The 18,597-nt window shown below is 49.9% G+C and overlaps 2 protein-coding genes across 3 annotated transcripts in view; one reads left to right on the top strand and one right to left on the bottom strand.

The window, feature by feature from the left end:
* The window catches only part of LOC121933141 (GTPase IMAP family member 8-like), a 12,306-nt gene extending 1,326 nt beyond the window's left edge, over positions 1–10,980 (top strand). Inside the window, exons 2-3 of one of the 2 annotated variants that reach the window (XM_042472483.1) lie at positions 7,274–7,963; positions 9,710–10,980. In XM_042472483.1, coding sequence (XP_042328417.1) covers positions 7,274–7,963; positions 9,710–10,428 — 1,409 coding nt within the window. In that variant the 3' untranslated portion in view covers positions 10,429–10,980. The remainder of the gene's footprint in view (positions 1–7,273; positions 7,964–9,709) is intronic. The other variant, XM_042472484.1, reaches the window with a different exon arrangement.
* Positions 10,981–14,114: 3,134 nt separating this feature from the next.
* Positions 14,115–18,387, bottom strand: LOC121933148 (gastrula zinc finger protein XlCGF7.1-like). The gene has a single exon (XM_042472494.1). The coding sequence runs from the start codon at positions 18,165–18,167 to the stop codon at positions 17,193–17,195; it is 975 nt and encodes a 324-aa protein (XP_042328428.1). The 5' UTR covers positions 18,168–18,387; the 3' UTR covers positions 14,115–17,192.
* Positions 18,388–18,597: the final 210 nt, after the last annotated feature.

An 18,597-nucleotide genomic window follows, 5' to 3' on the forward strand; every position in this document is an offset into this window, starting at 1 on the left:
CAATATGACATCCCTTCAAATATTTAAACAGGGCGATCATATCACCTCTTAACCTTCTCTTCTCCAGGCTAAACATCCCCAGCTCTGGCTCCCAGTTCCACGTGACGGTTGCTTCCAAAACAGAAATGATTGTCCTGCTCCACTGGACCCCTCTTGCAACAAAGCTGGGCTTTAGCAAACCAGAAGGGCTGCTCGTTTCCCTGCCTTCCTATCTATGAGTGGCCCTTAATTCGGAGCGGCCCAAGATAGGACCTGGGTGGCTGGCATTGACCTGCTGCAGTTGCCCACTCCTGATATCAAGGCTTTGCTCTTTAATGAAGTTATCCCAGGGTCAATGTGAAGGCAATGCAGGGGCAATCATGGGGTTTCAATCAAGAGCCATCCTAAACACAATCGAGGGTCATTCCAGGGTTAAGTAAATCCTCTTTCCCCTCCAAATTTACCTAACCCTGGAATGCCCCTGGAATGCCCCCTGATTGTGTTTAAGATGGCTCCTGATTGCGTTTGGCATCGTGTGATAAACAAATTTGAAACCCCATGATTGCCCCTGCATTGCCTTCACACTGATTTCCCATCAGAGAAGGGGCCAAGCATCCTGACTATGGGTGGCTCCGCCCACTTCAGCTCCTGATAGGCAGAGAAGAAAGACAAGAGACCCAGGGCCTGGCCCCGCCCTCATGGGTGGAGCCGCCTGAGGAACCTCAGTCTCCTTCCTGCCTTGGTCCTGATAGGACATACTTCTCTTCTGCAGTCTTTTCTTCGCTGTTCCCCCCTTTGTTTGAGATCCAACCAGCTCCCCTGACCTGCCTGGTTCGATCGCTTGTCTTTTCCCTTCTCCTCTTTCTTCTTCTCCTCCATGGACTCTGAGGAGGAAGCCAGAGCTCAAGGGGAGCACACTTCCACCCAGCCCTGGCCAGCCCTGGCTTTGCTGGCTGCATGCCCTGAGGCTCTCACAGCACTGCCTGAACAAGCAGCGGAAGCATGGCCGCAACTGACGGAAGGGTTTCCCTTCCCTCTCGCTGCAGAAGCCAGGGCCTCCCAGCTGTCTCGGTCAGGGGCGCAAGAGAGAGCGTCCACAGTGGAAACTCCCGAGACCAAAGGAGAGTCCATGAGTAATGCCCCCCTGAGATATAATAATATATAATAATAAAATTTTATTTCTATACCACTATTCCAGCGATCACAGCGGATGATCACAGAGATGCTGCGCTGGTTTAAGGCCTTTCTAACTAATGAGGCTCCAGCACTGCTAAGGCCCTCCGGGCCGAGGGCGAGTCTCCCGGGCTTCACCCCCTTGGACCCAACCCGTTCAACTGGGGAGGGTGGGCCCTTTAGCGCCCCAGCGGGACCCCCCAAGGTCATGTGGCTGGGCCCTTACTTTTCAGGCCAGGCTCCTTTCCCATCGGGCAACCGGGACGCTGCTGCTGCGGCCACATGAGGTTCGCCATCATTCGTGGAGGTGAATCACAGCTTCCCACCACCATCAGGGGGCAACGCGATGGTGCCAGCTGCAGGCGGCAGCCATCTCGGCCATGCCTCTGCCCATGGGAGTGGCCATCTTGGTCACACAGCTGCCTATGGGGGCGGCCATCTTGGCCGCATGGCCCAGGATGGGGGCCGCCATCTTGACCCCACTCCGGTAGTGCACCATCTTGGCCCTTCTGACCCCGACAGTCGGGCCGCTCCGAGCAGGGCTAACTCACAAGCGCCCAGCTCAGGTCCCAACATGGCGCATGAGACAGTGGCGTGGCCCCAATCCTCTACTGAGAAGAGGGACACTAGAGATCCCACAGGTCTCGGCAGCTGCTCTGGGACAGGAGGGTCTAGTGATGCCTCTGCCGGGCGGACAGACCCCCCCCTCCTCCAACCCTATTCAGTCTTCTGGCGACTCCAAAGGGGATGATGGGAGACATTCATATTCAGACTCAGAGTCTGAGTACTCTTATCAGCCCCCACGCAAAAGAGCTAGATACATCAAAAAGTCCTCAAAACGCAGGTGCTCCCACTCCATCCATTCCTCAGATGAGGACTCCTCTGAGATAGATGGAGACGAGTCTTCCCATTCAGAGACTGAGGAGGGAGAGTTGACACAAGATGAGGGAGAATCGGCCAGGGATGCCCCTCTGTCCTCCCATCTATTCAGACCTGAAGATTATGTCCCTCTAGTAAAAAAGACTACAAAAACCCTGGGCATTGTCTTACCTTCAGCCCAGTCTGATCCGTTGGACTCAAACCTCCCCAAGGTGGGCGAGGATTTGTTCCCAGTCACAACACCCTCAGTCCAAGAAGTTCCCTGTCCATTCAACATCATGCAGATAATTAGGGATGAATGGAATAGGCCGGCTGCTTATAGGCCCAATCACAGTGTTACTCGCAAACACTATATCCTCCAGTCAGCAGTCATGGACAAGCTTAAGGTCCCCCTGGTTGTTGCCCCCGTGTCAGCCCTGGTGTCCTCGGCGGTCTTCAGTCGGGATGGGGAGGACACCCTCAGAAACCTGGAGGACAGGAGAGCTGAAGGAGTTCTCAAAAAGGCCCATGAAGCCATGTCCATAGCCATTAGGGTGGCAACTACTGTTTCTATGGTAATGTGTGCCAACCTCCAGTGGTCCTGCGAGCTTCTCGAACTCCTCCCCAACACAGACATTAAGGTCAGAGAGACCATAAACAAAATTACCAAGGCTTCTGGCCTTTGCGGCAGATGCTACTCTTGTCACTGTTCAGCAATGTGTCAGGGCCCAAGCAGCATCCATAGCGGTCAGGCGCCAGCTGTGGTTAAAGAATTGGAAACAAAATTTGGCCTTCACTCCCTACCTTGGCACTAATCTGTTTGGAGAATCCCTAGAACCAGTTCTTGTCGAGGGTAAAGACAAAAAGAAGGCCCTGCCTTCAGGTAAAAAAGAGAGAGGATAGGAGACAGTTTAAGAACCGCTCCTCCTTTCGTTCTTCCCAATCATTCTTCCCTTCCAACTCTAACTCCAACTCCTTTCAAGCCAGAGAGTCCAGGTCTAACAAGTCGCATTGGGGGAATTCCAAGTTTTCCAACAAAACAGATTCTCTTTCCCCACCAAGGATGCTGGAGGCCAGAAATCATTGCAGAAAACCCAACAATGACGGGATTCATCCAGCAGGAGGAAGGCTTCAGGAATTCAGCCAGGCTTGGACACTGTTTGGCGAGGCTACAAGTTAATGTTCCATCGACTACCTCGCGATATGTTCATACCTTCATCCAAGTCAAGCAATCCCGCCAAACACTGCCTCCTGCTGGAAGCCATCGAACGTCTTCTCGCCATTCAGGCCATCGAGCCAGTTCCATCAGGCGAAAGGGGAAGAGGATGCTATTCAACCTTCTTCCTAGTCCCAAAGAAAAACAAGACTTGGAGAGCCCTCCTCAACCTGAGAGCTGTCAACCGGTTCATCCTCAAGAAAAAGTTCAGAATGGAGATGCTCAAGTCCATTCTAGACAGCCTCCAACCCGGAGACTTTCTGTCTTCGCTGGATCTACAAGATGCTCATCTTCACATTCTTATCCATCCATCTTCATGGCGTTTTCTCTGTTTCAAACATGGCAATCTCCACTTCCAATGCAGGTCGCTCCCATTTGGTTTGGCGTCAGCCCCGAGGGTTTTCACCAAGGTCATGGTGGCCTTGGTGGCCCACTTAAGAACAAGACGTCTCCACGTTAACCCTTATTTGGACAACCTGCTGATCCGTGCTCCATCCAGAGATCAGACATTACAGGACACCTCCAAGATCCTCACGGAGTCCCAATCAAAAGATCCATCACCTGGAAGCCCTGATAAGACACCCAAGCGGGCATAGTGCATCTCCTCCAAGACCGGACCAGATCCATCCAGAAGACTGTCCTCAAGGTCTTGGACTCATCAAGGGCCAGCCTCCAACTTCTGGCTCATCTACAAGGCCTCATGATAGCAGCCATTGAGTGCCTGCCTTGGGTGAGGTTCCATGCCAGACCCCTGCAATGGCTTCTCCTACCTCACCATCACACTGAAGAAGCCCAAAAAGATCCTCCTTGACAACGAGGTGCAACAGTCGCTTCGCTGGTGGAACTCGGAGGCGATCTCCAAGGGAAGGCCCATTTGGAAGCTGCAATGGATTCAAATCACCACAGACACCAGCCTCAGGGACTGGGGAGCTTTCTGCGGACCTCACATAGCTCAGGGTAAGTGGAGCCCAACAGAACTAACACACAGCATCAATTGGCTGGAGTTAAGAGCTATCCATCTGGCGCTTCAAGCCTTTCATCACTTGATCCGTCAGAAGGTGGTCCTGATAAGGACGGACAACATTACAGCAAAGGCCCATGTCAACCGACAGGGCGGAACCAGATCCGGGTCTCTGATGATGGAGGCCCAATCTCTCCTGACTTGGGCCAAAGCCAACCTGCTATGCCTAGACGCAGAACATCTCCAAGGAAAGCTAAATTCAAAAGCAGACTGGCTAAGTCGAACGGACGTGTTCAGCTACATCACGACGGAGTGGGGACTCCCAATATTAGACCTGTTCACCTCTCCATCCAACGCCAAAACTCCAAGGTTCTTCTCCAGGTTCCGGATGAAGGGAGCAGAAGACATAGACGCCCTCAAATGCCACTGGCCGAAGGGCCTTCTATATGCCTTTCCACCGATACTGCTTCTTTTGAAGTTCCTCTCCAAGATACGAGCGACCAGGTCAGAGGTCATCCTGGTGGCCCCAGTGTAGCCCAGAGGTCCTTGGTTCTCAGAGATTCTGAATCTATCGACTCAGAGTTTTCTCTTGCCCATCAGACAGACTTGCTGTCTCAAGGCCAGATTCACCACCCCGATCCAGCCTGGCTTCAGCTACACGCCTGGAAATTGAGCGCCACATGCTATCCAGCTATGGATACTTGCCAGAGGTGATCAAGTCCATCCTGGCCTCCCGTCGCCAGTCAACGATCAAAATCTACGAATATACATTCGGAGCCTTCAAGAGGTGGTGTAAACTCAAGAAAAAAGATTTCATTCAGGTATCAGTGCCTACACTCCTCCAGTTCCTCCAGGATGGGATAGATCAGGGACTTCGCCCAAACACCATTAAAAGACAGGTCGCGGCTATAACTTCGGTTCTTCCCCACGATGAGGCAGCCAAGATCTCTCATCATCCTCACATTCGCAGAATGCTCAAGGGAGTGTCTAACAGGTCTCCACCAACCAAACATCATTTCCCGTCATGGGATCTTCACGAGGTCCTCAAGGCCCTAACTATACATCCTTTTGAACCACTGAGAGAGGTCCCTCTCAAGTTCCTCACTTGGAAGGCGCTGATCCTCACAGCTCTCACATCGGCTCGACGTGTCTCAGAGATCAGTGCCTTATCTGTTTGTAAAGAATTGTGCATGATCAGACCTGACTCAGTCCTACTCGGACCTGATCCAACTTTCATTCCCAAGGTAAACTTGGTGTTCCATTCCTCTCAAGACATCATGCTGCCTTCTTTCTGCCCACGGCCTTCCAAAGACCTGGAAAAGATTTGGCACACCCTTGACGTTCGTAGGGCCATCAAGATTTACCTCAAGAGGACTTCGGCATTTAGAAAGTCGGAAGCTCTCTTCATAGCTTTTCGGCTGAACTCCAAAGGAAAGAAGGTGTCAATTTCCACTCTGGCGAGGTGGATTAGACAATGCATCATCGCATGTTACTGAGCTCTCAACCTCGACCCACCTCAAGGCATCACTGCCCATTCAACTAGGAGCGCGGCGACGTCAGCAGCCTTAACCACTAACGCCCCACTGGCCGAAATTTGCAGAGCAGCCACTTGGAAGTCTCCATCCACGTTTGTCAGACATTATAAACTGGATCTTTTCCAATCAGCAGAGGTGGCCTTTGGCCGGAGGGTATTACAACAACAGATTGTCTCCAGTTCGCCTTCCCTGGAATTTGGTGGCTTTTCTCAATCCCAGAGTCAGGATGCTCAGCCCCTTCTCTGATGGGAAATGGAACGTTGGACTTACCTGAGATACGTCCCTTTCCATCAGAGAAGGTCCGAGCATCCTCCCCACCCGGCATTATTACGCCTATTGGCGCGGGTGGGCGAGCCGATCCTTCTTTGGTTGTTCATGGCTAGTCATCGACTGAGGTTCCTCGGGCGGCTCCGCCCATGAGGGCGGGGCCAGGCCCCGGGTCTCTTGTCTTTCTTCTCTGCCTATCAGGAGCTGAAGTGGGCGGAGCCACCCAGAGTCAGGATGCTCAGACCTTCTCTGATGGAGAGGGACGTATCTCAGGTAAGTCTAACGTTCCATTTTGCTTGTGTGATAAAGGCCTAAGAGATCCTTCAATCTGTCTGCATATGAGTAATAGCCTTCCTTCAAGAAAAGTGTTGGCTGGCTTCCAAAGAGAGGAGCCTTTGAGCAATACCTTTTTACAATAAAATAAAATAACATTGTGCGGCTATGCAGCTGTATTTCTTTACTTGGTATTTTTTCCTCTCAAGAAAGACAGATAGAAGTAGCAATAGGAAAGGGAATGAGAGACAGAGAGAGAGAGAGAGAGAGAATTTTCCAAGATGGAATATTTGCAAACATTCAAGTTACAAATGAAAAGGGGTTTTCCCAAGGATCTTTACAGTTTGGCATTAATTTTGTGTCAAAAAACCCCTCCCCCCCCCCCCAAAAAAAAGCCATGGAGTTCTTTCATATCCAATGAGACTTTTGCACCCTGAAAGAAGGCTTCCTCTGCAGAAAACCTGGGTTTCTGCAGAAACAACATTCCAGCACAAGAAATGGGGTTTTCAGGGGCGTTGCAGAGTATGTCCCAAAGTGAGCATTCCTAGAACAGTATACAGTTTTTTATTATCTTCTCAATTTCTAGGGTAATGAATAGCAAAAGTATTCATGGGCCTGAACAGGCAGGCCAAAATAAGGCTGCTTCGGGTCACATTGGAGGTTTGCTGTTTAAGGTGTTGGAGGTGTACTAAGAGGCTGGAAGCCACGCCAAAGCCGTGCTCCAGTCCTAAGGACTGGAGCACAGCTTTGGCACAGCTTCTGGCCTCTTAAGATGCATGTGTCATTTAAACAGCATACCCCCAAAGTGAACCGAAGCAGCTTTGTTTTGGCTTGTCTGTTTGGTCCCAATGGCTGCTTTTGAGAATGAAGTCTCCAAAGCTCTGTATCGCCACTCATCACAAGGGCTAGGAGTCCTCCTATCCTCTTGCTCCTTTCAGAAGCCACCTTTCCCACTAGCTAGACCGAATTGTGCATGTGCATTAACTACACAGTCTCACGTCTTCCCAGCAGAGCCAGAGCCAGAGGACCCAGAGATCCGAATTGTCCTTTTAGGGAACCCAGAAGATAAGAAACAGGCTTGGAACATCATCCTCGGCCCAGAAACATTGGAAGCCAGCCCTGCAAGAAAGCCTCAACTGTTGGGAATCAGGGAGTGGAAGGAAAGGAAAGTTGTCCTCATTGACGCACCAGAGATTTCTCAGCTCGACAAAGCCAAGATCTCCCCTACAGATCTCCTTCTCTCCAGACCAGGCCCTCATGCTCTGCTCTTGGTGACCCGGCCGGAGCAGTTTAATGAAGCAGACCAGGCAGTAAGACCATGGATCCAGGGAGCCTTTGGCCAGGAAGCCTTGAAGAGCACCATCCCTGTCTTCACTGGGAAAGACACTAGAAGAAGCATGGAGGGTGATTTATCATGTTCAAACCTTAAACAAATGATCCAGGACCATTACAGCTATTACTCTATATTTGACAGTGAAGAAGAGCCAGGAAAAAGCCAGGCGGCGGAGGAGCTACTGGCAAAGGTTGAGGAAATTGTGGAGAAGAACCCAGGCAGCTGTCTCTGCATCACTAGCATGGATGAAAGCCTAAAAGAAAGGAAAACTAGAGGGGAAGAAGGTGTGCAAACGGACAGCGATGTGGAAAAGGTGCAGGATGTGATGGAGGTTCAAGGAATGGGGAAAGAAGGCTACCAAGATGAGGGTAAGAGATCACTAGAAGTTTTAAGAGGTGGTTTCAGTCCACTTGTGATTCCCATGCTCTCCAAGCATCCTGATTTGGCAAAGACAGTCTCGATTAATCTTCTGTCTTCCAACTTCTCCACCTCCTTTTAAAATGCCCCAGTTTCTCTCTCCTCCTCCCACTTCCCCCCTTTTGTCCTCAGCTTACTTCAGTTGCTGTAAATTGAGATCAATGTGCAAAAGTCCTTTGTACATGATTAACTTAGGAGGGGAAGAGGAGAGGAGGGACTGCAATCCTACCCTTCCCAGTCAGGTCACACAAAAGCCAGTGTGTTCTTCCACATAAATAACTTTTGCCATGCTTGGCCACATGAGTCCTGATTTCATCTGTGAAATGTTGGGTGTTGTGTTTTTTTAAATCTGATTTTGCCTTGCCAAAGTCAAACCCATATGCGGTTGCTTTTAGGGTGTCCTGCAGGAAGACACCATCCAAGCCCTCCCTGCGATAGATGGCCATCCAGTCTCTGTTTAAAAACCTTCCAAGAAAGAGACTCCACCATTTTCCAAGGCAGCAGCATCTTCCAGTGTCCAGAAAGATCCTCCTAACATTGAGGTAGAATTTCTTTTCCTGTGGCTTGCATCCATTGCTCCATTGCGTCCTATTCTCTGGAGCAGCAGAAAACAAGCTTGTTCCCTCCTCAATATGACATCCCTTCAAATATTTGAACAGGGCTATCATGTCCCCTCTTAACCGTCTCTTCTCCCTGAGTTGTTTCTCATAGGACTTGGTTCCCAGACCTGGATGTTCTTCCTAATGTTGAGGTGGAATCTCTTTTCCTGTAGTTTGCATCCATTGTTCCATATTCTAGTCTCTGGAGCAGCAGAAAACAAGCTTCCTTCCCTCTTTCTTCCTCTGCCAGACTGGGAGGAGGACAGAAGGGCGAAAACATTTCTCCCACCTACCATCTTTGAAGTAGAGAAAAGTTGGCTCTTCTCAGTGCTGGGCAGGAAGGTCAGAGGTAGCCATCCAGCTTTCTGGGAGGTTCCTTTTTGGGATCTCCTTGTGGGTTCCCCCCCCCCATCCACCGCCTCTCTTTCTTATCAGTCCTTGGGTACTGGCTACCAAAACAAGCCCTGTACCACAGTGATAGGAGCGATTATGAAGAACTTGCCATTCTTCGGCACAAATGTAGTACTTTTCTGAAACTTATATTAATAGAAATACAGAGTCAGAAGAGACCCCAAAAAGGGCCCTCCAGAGCAACCCCCTTCTGCCATGCAAGGAAGTTTCCATCATGGGGGCTGTTCCATGGTTATTTCGGTGCAATGGTTCAACACAAGCAATTTGAACTATCACTGTGAGCTGGTTAAGTTGTCTCCTTGCATGAGGTCTTGGTCTGTGGCTTTCTATTAGGACACCTGCAGGGAATTAAACATTTTGGGGGGTGTCTCTGGTGGGGCCCTGACTCTTACAGGGCCTTTCAGGTCTGTGTTTGAGTTTCTTGGAGCCCTGGTGGCGCAGGGGTTCAATGCCTCTACTGCAGCCATTCACTCGAAACCACAAGGTTGCGAGTTCAAGACCAGCAAAAGGGCCCAAGCTCAACTCAGGCTTGCATCCTTCCGAGGAGGGAGCTAAAATGAGTACCCAGACTGTTGGGGGCAAATTAGCTTACTTGCTGTTCACCGCTATGGTCTTTGGAATAGCGGTATATAAATAAAACATATTATTATTATTATTATTATTATTATTATTTGTCTACTATTCCAGCAGAGCCAGGAAGCCGCCACCAGATTTCTGAGGAACCGGAGCTGCGTATCGTCCTTGTAGGGAAGACGGGAGCCGGGAAAAGTGCGACAGGGAACACCATCCTCGGGAAAGAGCGGTTTGACTCCAGACTTGAACTCAGCCCTGTAACCAAATTTTGCCAGCTGAGAATCCAGGAGTGGAAGGGGAAACGGCTTACAGTGATGGACACGCCTGCCATTTTTGACTCCAAGGAATCCCAAACTTTCGATGAGATCGAGCGCTGCCTCCGTCTCTCCAGGCCAGGGCCCCATGCGCTGGTGCTGGTGTCCCAACTGGGCCGCTACACAGAGGAAGACCACCAAGCAGCAAAGCGGGTCAAGGAGATATTTGGCCCCGAGGCACAAAACCACACCGTCGTTGTGCTTACGCACAGAGAAGACTTGCGGAGGGTAAGCCTGAAAAACTACATCTCTGACACAGATAACAAGCATTTTCGGGATCTGATCAAGGCCTGTGGCGACCGATACTGCGGCTTCAACAACAACGAAGTGGGAGAGGAGCAGGAAAAGCAAGCAGAGGAGCTGCTTTTTATGATTGAGAAGATGGTACTGAAGAATAAAGGCAAGCCCTACTGTATTCCAAAACCAGATTCAAATGTAAAATCACAACTAAAGAAAAGAAAAGCAGAGAGGGAAGGACAGAAGCCACACAACGCAAAGAAGAAAGGGACTGAAGTCTAAGTGCTGAGACCCAGGATACGCGGCTGTGGTCTTTTTCCAAGCATGAAAAGCCCTTTGCATGTTGGGAGGATGGCATCCTCTCCTGCTTTCTTTCTGCTGAAATTTTCTCTTGCGGTTTTTGCTTATGCCTAACTACTTAATCGTCTCATTAACTTGTTAATTAACTAGGCCTTTCTTTTATATATAGATTTATTACGATCAACTGATGAAACATAATTAACTGGGGGTTTTTTTAGAAAAGAGGCCTCATGTATTAGGTTTCCTGACTGATGTGACTCCCACACTTTAGTGAGCGATTAATTTTGAACCATGACATTTGTTAGAAAGAGTCCTCCTTCCTCTGGCAGATTTAGTAAAATCGGAAAGCCTAAAGAGAAGGATTCGGGTTGGAGGAAATGTACCACGTGGCTCTTTGGTTAGAGGAAGAAGTGCTGGGGAAGAGTGCTTCCGATGGACACTTCCCAAAGAAGCTTCTGAGATCCCCCGTTTTCTATCCGTCTTTTGTAGAGCTGTATTTGTGCCTTCAGCTTCACTTAAAACAATAAAAACAAAGCTTACCTCTTACCTGTTGTGCTCTGACACTTTGGACTACATCCTAAATGTTGTCACAAAATGACGTCCTAAAATGCATCTGTCTCAAAAACCGGAATTTGTTCCACAACATTTTTGAAGGCCTAGTGGCTCTTTCCAAAGTGGATGAAGCATTATCATTAAATGCCGATACAAATATGGTTGGGAGGGGACTGAACAAGGTGTAGAAGGTCATGAATCCAAAAGAGAAACAGGAGGTCTGTAACATTTCTATCCAAATGTAATCCAGAAGTGGAAAAAGGGAATGACTAAACTGCCCAGTCAATGAGAGCCTGAAATGCATTGTGTGATCTTGTGTTTTTGCTGCAACAGAGACTGAGGCCCAGTACAGACCGCTGATTTATTTCGGTGCTTTCGCTTTCTGCATCGCCACAGCGCTTCTGAGAAAGGGGAGGCAGTAAGGCTTTCCAGTGCTTTCCTGCCTGAGAGCAGGAACTGCCTTCTAGCAAAGCCCTGCTGGACCCTGCAGAGAAGCAAACCTGGGCACAAGCAACAGATGCCCCCACCCCACAGAAGGCATCTTGCAGAACGGCTGGCTGTAACAGGGCACAGGTCCCAGGCACTTCCAGGTGCACAGCTGGGGATGTATGCGCGAAATGAGAGCATTGCCCTCCATGCCTGTCCCAGTGTCCAGAAATGTCTGGCACTGCATCAGCTGAGAGCCAGTATTTAGATATTTAGGCTTCAGGCTTAATGTTGAACATAAAGAAAAGCAAAATAATAACCGCCGAGGGCCTTCACCAGTTCAGCCCAGACAATGCAGAAATAGAAACAGCTAATATACCCTATAAAGCCCTATATGGCTCAGGGCTTCCTCTCAGTCCCTTCCCTGCTTTCCTTGCTGGCAGGAAAAGGCCCTTTTGCTCAAGCAGGCTTTTAATATATAAGAAGAGGAACTTTTTTTTGGGGGGGGGGGGGTGTTTTTGCAGATTGGTGGAGCAGAATGGATGGAAGGGAATAGTCCCCTTATATTTGGCACTGGTCAGGCCTCACCTGGAGCCCTGTGTTTGGTTCTGGGTGCCTCATTTTAAGAATGATATTGGGGTGAATTTTTTGGAGAGGCCAGAAGGATGATGATAAGAGGCATGGAGAACAAAGCCGACAAGGAAAGGTTTTAGGAGCTGGGGACGTCCTGCTTGGGGAAAAGAAGACTGAGGTCCTGCATTCAGCAAAGGGTTCGAATTCATGGCCTCCGGGGCCTCCTTCCAACTCTAGGATTCTCCGACTTAAAATAAGAGAAACCAGTAAGGAATGGGATGCGGGGCCCAGAGTCCCACAATACCAGTCTTTGGGCCTCAGAGCAGCCCATGATTTAAATAAAAGAAGAATACCATTTAAAATTTGCAAAAAGTGCATCTTAAAATGATATTAAACTTTTTTCAATGCTCAAATAATTCACGCACTGATTTAAAATAATACCATTAAAAATGCAAAACAAAAAAAGCTATTAAAAACAGTGAAAATGATAGCGCATGGTATCACAGTATGTTTTTATGGTTAAAAATATAGAAATTTACTAAGATTTCTTTCAAGCAGATATTGTTTTTAAAAGTATAGAAATGTTTAATTAATCCGTTTCAAGCAAATATTTGTTTCTGTTGAAAACAGAAATGGACTAAATTTATGGCGCATCTCCCGCACGGCAGAAGGGCCTGGATTCAATGGCCCTTGCGCTCCCTTCCAGTCTATGGTTTCATGCAAATGCAGGCACTCTTGCTTTTTTTCAGGGATCTGCTCCAGAACCCCCCTCCCCAAAAATGGGAAATCGCCGGTATTCAAGCCCCATTGACTTCAATGGCAGCACGTGCCCCATTTTGTCCCCCTCCGTTTGCCACCCGCGAATGAGCGAAGGACGCGGATTCCAAGTCCGCAAAAACGGAGGACTGTGTTTGCTTTAACAAATAAAGGGCCTGCAGTTTGCAGCGCAGCCACCAGAGGGTGCCCTAACCCCCCAAATAGGGTCCTTGGGGTTTTCTAAGGCAGTGGCCCCTAAACTGTGCTCTTTAAGGGATTTTGGACGTCAGCTCCCAGAATCCCAGGCTACTGGCCAACACGGCTGGGGCTTCTGGGAGATGAAGCCCAAAATCTCTTAAAGCGCAGTTTGGGGGCCACCACTCTAAGGGTTATGAAAACGGGAGATCTCCCATTCCCAGAGAGGCCAAAGGGAGGAACTGCAGAGAATGTGCGCGCATTAAAAGGATGCAATAACTCTCTGCAAAGCAGACACAGGGAGAAGGTGGCAAAGCAATTTCACGGCTGCATTTCGCCTCCTAAGGCCCCATTCCCACTTTTAAACCGGTTTGGGATTTGCCTTTACTCTGTGTTGGTTAATCGATTCTAAAGGGTCTATCGTTCCCACTATGAAAGCAGATCTTTTCATTATCCCTTTGTAATCACTTCTTTTTTGGCACAATTGTGCCCCCCCCCCCAATTTGATAAAAGATTTGATTCATTGGTTTTGCAACTACCTGCCTCACTATGAGCTGCTGTCGGATCATCCGGATAATTGCACGCAGTTGCAAAACCAATGCATTGAATCTTCTTTCAATTGCATTTTAAAATAACTGTGGCGTTAATCTAGGCTGGCCCATCTCCAACAATATGAGCTAGCCTCACAACCCCATAACTTTTTGCTCTTGTTCACTTCTAGTTGTGGTTCATGGCAAATGCCCCATCTGCATACCCACCTTAAATGCCAAATGGTTGCACTAAATAAAGGAATTCTGCAGCCCTGGAGAGCGGGACGCTGAAGGATGGCACATTCACCCCCTTCCCAAAAGTGGCTTAAACCCCTTTCACCAACGCCACACAAACAGTAATAATATTTATTTGCAGCCTGGGTTTTAAGGTGGGTTTTGAGAGGAGAGACTGGGAGATGGATCTTGGCTGCATCAACCCTGCAGATCTCAATCGCAGAAAGACGTCCCAGGGCCATAAGCGTCTGCATCAGTGCCTACGTTTGGATCAGAAACAATGATCTGGTGACATCTGCCTTGACTTCAGTCAGAGGGACCCCATCTGCTTAAAAATCTAGCCGATACTAAAATCCACCTCCCAGCCCTTTGGCAGAAAGCATCACAAAAGGGAGCAGAGGCAAAGGCGAATGGACATTTTATTGAACAAAGAAAGAGGTCCAAGCAAAGGGGACAGGAAGAATAAGGTGCATCATCATCATCATCCACAAAGTACAGTGGGTATCAAGTCTCTTCCACCAAGACCCTTTGAGTCCTTGCAAAGCAGGGCAACCCTGGCGCTTGCCCAAGTTTATCCAGTTTCTGCTGGCCCTTGGACCATTGAAATTGCCTCCTTTGTGTCTCTCTGAGTATATATTCGGGGGGGGGGGGGTTGATATATCCAGGGGACCCCCTCCATGGACCCCCAGCAAGTACTGGATGCTGAAGCAGGATTTCTCCCATGGAGCATGGCAGAGGAAAGGAACCATTTCAGGAAAGCAGCCAGAACCTGGGACTCCATTTCCCTGACTCCCTAAAACAGAAGACAATCTTTCTCTCCAGCAGCCTGAATGCAATGCTTCCACTTTCAACATCTGCTTCACAAAGTCACCGAGTTGGAAAAGGTAGCACAAGGCGTCTTTTTCAACCTTTTCTGCAACCCAATTGCTTGCATTCCACATCTGGCTTCATGAAGGTACCAACATGGCCCCTGTATCTGAGCAGCCATACTTTGCAAAACCTGCTCGTCACATCAGCAGTGAACTCACCCCAGGAACAGCCATATATTCCCTTCGGTGGGACAGTTTGGGGATGGGGCACATGGAAACTGGCCACAGATGGACACAAAGGAACAACAGGCACATGCCAGCTGCTTTTGGCAGCATCACTCGAGGAGCCATTTGGGAAGATTCTGCCAAGGAATAGTGCAACTCTGCAACAGAAAGCGTGTCTAATTCTTCCATTATCTCTGACTGGGAAAGATTATTTAGGGTGCATGACTGGGAGTGTATTTGTGCCATGTGTGGCCTGTAGGCCCATGATCTCCAGACTTGCACTAAAGTGGAACATAGCCCATCGTCCACTCCTCTTTCATTTGACCACTGAATATTTGCAACCGTAGTCCTGGTGCAACCTGGAAGTGTGCGCCACGCTTGGTGATCATTTGTGAATGGGACTTTATAGTTGGCCGGAAGAGGAGCTCACTGACCCGTCCAGGGGCAGACGATGTGGCTTAAGCCAATGGGTGACAATCCGCTCTGGGTCTTAATCCACACTTTAAAGGTGCCATCCTAAGTGATAAACCCTAAACATATCCAGGACCCTTTAAAGTTCAGAGTGCAACCCGGAGCAGAGCCCTTTCTTGCACAACCGTTCATTCAATCAGCAATCTGCAGCTTTGGATTGCCAACACTTGGCACAGCACACCTGTATGCCCACCTGGACAAGCCAGGGAAGCGAGTTCGGGAAACACTTTATTTGGACAGAGGCTGCAGAACTGTTTCCAGGAAGATCTGCAAGCAGCTGAATCATGTGCAGCTTAAAAAATGCCTTTTAAGATACTCAACGTGGATTATTTGGTCAAGCGGAAGAGCTGTTAAAAACCGAGAAAACGAAAGGCAAGGACAAACCCACAGAGCAGCGGACGAGGCTGAGAGCAAAAAGGGAGAAGAAAGCAGGTGGAAAGCTCCATAAACTGGACCCAAGAGGCTGAAGACTGCATTTGGCCCTGCCCTATTTGTAAAGATTTGGCTCTGAAGGGGACTCCTCTCCAAGCCAATAACAAGCAATTTGGACTTTAAAGAAAAAGTGGATGTTTCCGATGTCTGATAGGAAATTCTTCCCCTATTCAAAACCTTTCCCAAAATAGGGTCCTGGATATTAACGGCCTCAATCCTACTGCTTAGTTACTAGAGTAGACCCACAGAAATCAGCTCTTGAATAGTGAGTCAACACAAAGTCCCACTATTTTGGGGTCTACACTATTCAGGTCTACGGCTGCATCTGCACTGCAAAAATAATGCAGTTTGACACTGCTTTAACTGCCATGGCTCCAATGCTATGGAATCCTGGGATTTGCAGTTGAGACGTTTAGGCTTCTCTGCCAGAGAGCTCTGGTGCTTCAACAAACTACAAATCCCAGGATTGATTCCAGTAACATTGAGCAAAGACACTTAAAAGGCGGTATCAAGCTGCATTATTTCTGCAGTGCAGATGCAGCCTCAGAATAGGATTCGGCCCATTTGTTTGATATTTTTCCTCCCTCAAACCGGTCCCACCCTCTCTTTCCTTTTACTTTGGATAGCCCACTTCCCAAGGAGAAGAAGGCCTTGAAGGAAAGATAAATCACGCGAACCTCTTCGGAGAATCTCTCATTCTCTTTCCATCATCCAAAGGTTTCTGTCCACAAGCAATGAGTCCCTTTCCACATCCACTTCCCAATTCCAATCCAGAAGAAACAGGCATGGGAGAGAGTGTCCCCTTTACAGAAAAACCCACTGCAAAGTTCTGATGTAATCCTTCCGCTTTAACCGATCCAACGATCCCCCCCATCCCCCCAAAACGAGCCCCCCCCCGAGGGAACACTGGATCTCTTTGGCACAATTCTGGACCCTTCGCCTCTCTCTCCCTGCAAAGAAAAATAACATCTTTCGCTCTGATCCCAAAAACTCACAGCGCAGATCTTGGGGGTGAAATTGGCCAGAATGAACAGAAGTTGGAAAACCTTGGCAGGTCTGTGTCAGTCACCCAGAAAGGAAAGGAAATCAGATAAAGCTGAGTAAGTTTATAAAATATAAAATAAAATGGGTGTTGCACACACCGCTTTCCTGACTGAAAAAGGAGACCAGAAGCGAGACAACGGAGGGCCAGATTCATCTGTGAAGACAAGCAGGGCCTCCTGGGCTGAAATGGGGCGAAGAGGGTCAGTTCATGGAAAATGGGACTGAAGAGGTTCATCTCCAGGACGCTTCCCAAGTGACACTTGGGAATTGCAAGCGATGGGTTTCCGAGTCCTTTTTAGACATCCAGTGGTCCACGGTCAAGACCCCCAGAGGGGTGCCCCCTACCCCACCGCAAGGCTGCCCAGGACAGATCCCATCATCCCCTCTTCCCGCCCAATTCTTGCCATGGGCACCGTGGGTACCCCATTCTCCACCAACACCTCCCCTTCTCCAGGCACTCCGATCGTTGCAAGGCTTTCCTCTGGCGGGGGCAGCCTCCTCAGCTGAGCATCTCCTGCCCCAGGTGGCTCCTCCGGTGCGCAGCCAGGTTGCTCTTCTGGGCAAAGCTCTTCCCGCAGGTCAGGCACTGGAAGGGGGCCTCTCCTGGTTGGCGTCTCTTCCCTGGGCTCCTTGGGGTCTCCTTGGGGCTGAAACGCCTCCTGCCCTCCTCGCTCGGGAGGGGCTTCTCTGCCCGGTGGGTCCGCTGGTGGCTGACCAGGCTGCTTCGGCAGCTGAAGCCTTCCCCACACTGGTGGCAGGTGAAGGCGGCGGCCGCCCCGCCGTTCGGGTGGGACTTCTCTTGGTGCTTAACCCTCAGTGGCCGCTGCCCTACGTCTTCGCCGCCCTCGCTCGACGGGCAGGGCCTCCCTCGTGTTGGCATCCCCGTTTTCTCCGGAACGGATGGTCTGCAGGCACCTCCTTTCTGGTGGGCGAAGAGCAGCCGCTGTTCCCGGAAGCTCTTCCCGCAGGCTGCGCAGGAGAAGGGCCGCCGCTCGGTGCCACCTCCGCCGTGGACCCGTTGGTGTGTCAAGAGGTTCTGCTTGAGGCTGAAGCGCTTCCCGCAGATGCTGCAGGCGAAGGGCTTCTCCCCGGTGTGGATCCGCTGGTGGATGATGAGGTTGTGCTTGAGGCCGAAGCCCCGGCCGCACTCGGGGCACACGAAGGCCCGCTCGCCCGCGTGCTGCTGCTTCTGGTGGCGCAGGAGGCCGAGCGGCTGCGGAAAGCTCTCCCCGCACGCCAGACACTTGTGGCGCTCCTCCTCTTCCTCCACCTGGCTATGGATCACCAGCGCGTTCTCGTCCCCTGAACCCTCCTCCCAGGCCGGGAAGGGGAAGGGTCTCTCACCCCCTGGCCGTGGGGAGCCCTGCGGGGGCCGGGCAGCACCTGAGTCCTCTTCTCCCTCCATCAAGGGGCCGTCAGGTCCTGGAGGGGCAAGAGAAAGCAAGACGTTAAGACCACCTGAGCACTGGACCATTGATGCTTCTGGACAGGAGACACAATTGGGGGGGGGGGGGTTATCTGGAAGACTGGACAGGTAGAGTCTCCCTTATCTGAAATGCTTGGTACCAGAAGGGGCTGGGATGTTGGTAAACAGTAGGACCCCCACATTCGCTGGAGTTAGGGGCACAGGACCCCATGAATGTAGAAAAACTACAAAAAACTACTACTTTTTCAACTGAGAGATCACCTCTCTAGGAATATCTAGATCCTCCAGTGGAACTCTATGGTCAATGTCTGCCAAAAGATGACCATAGATATGAGGACCTACAAATGCCTAGAGAAGTCTTTTTTCTAGGAACATCTAGGTTCTCCACTGCAAGTCTGTGGTCAAGTTCTGGCAGAGATGCGCTGGAGGACCTAGAGATTCCTACAGAGAATAGCAGTCTGTAGCGCTCCTGATTTGT

Source organism: Sceloporus undulatus, chromosome 6, assembly GCF_019175285.1.
Source record: "Sceloporus undulatus isolate JIND9_A2432 ecotype Alabama chromosome 6, SceUnd_v1.1, whole genome shotgun sequence".
Lineage (NCBI taxonomy): Eukaryota > Metazoa > Chordata > Lepidosauria > Squamata > Phrynosomatidae > Sceloporus > Sceloporus undulatus.

Coding starts and splice junctions, on each gene's coding strand:
- LOC121933148 (XM_042472494.1), bottom strand. CDS start 18,167: ATGGTCCAGTGCTCAGGTGGTCTTAACGTCTTGCTTTCTCTTGCCCCT.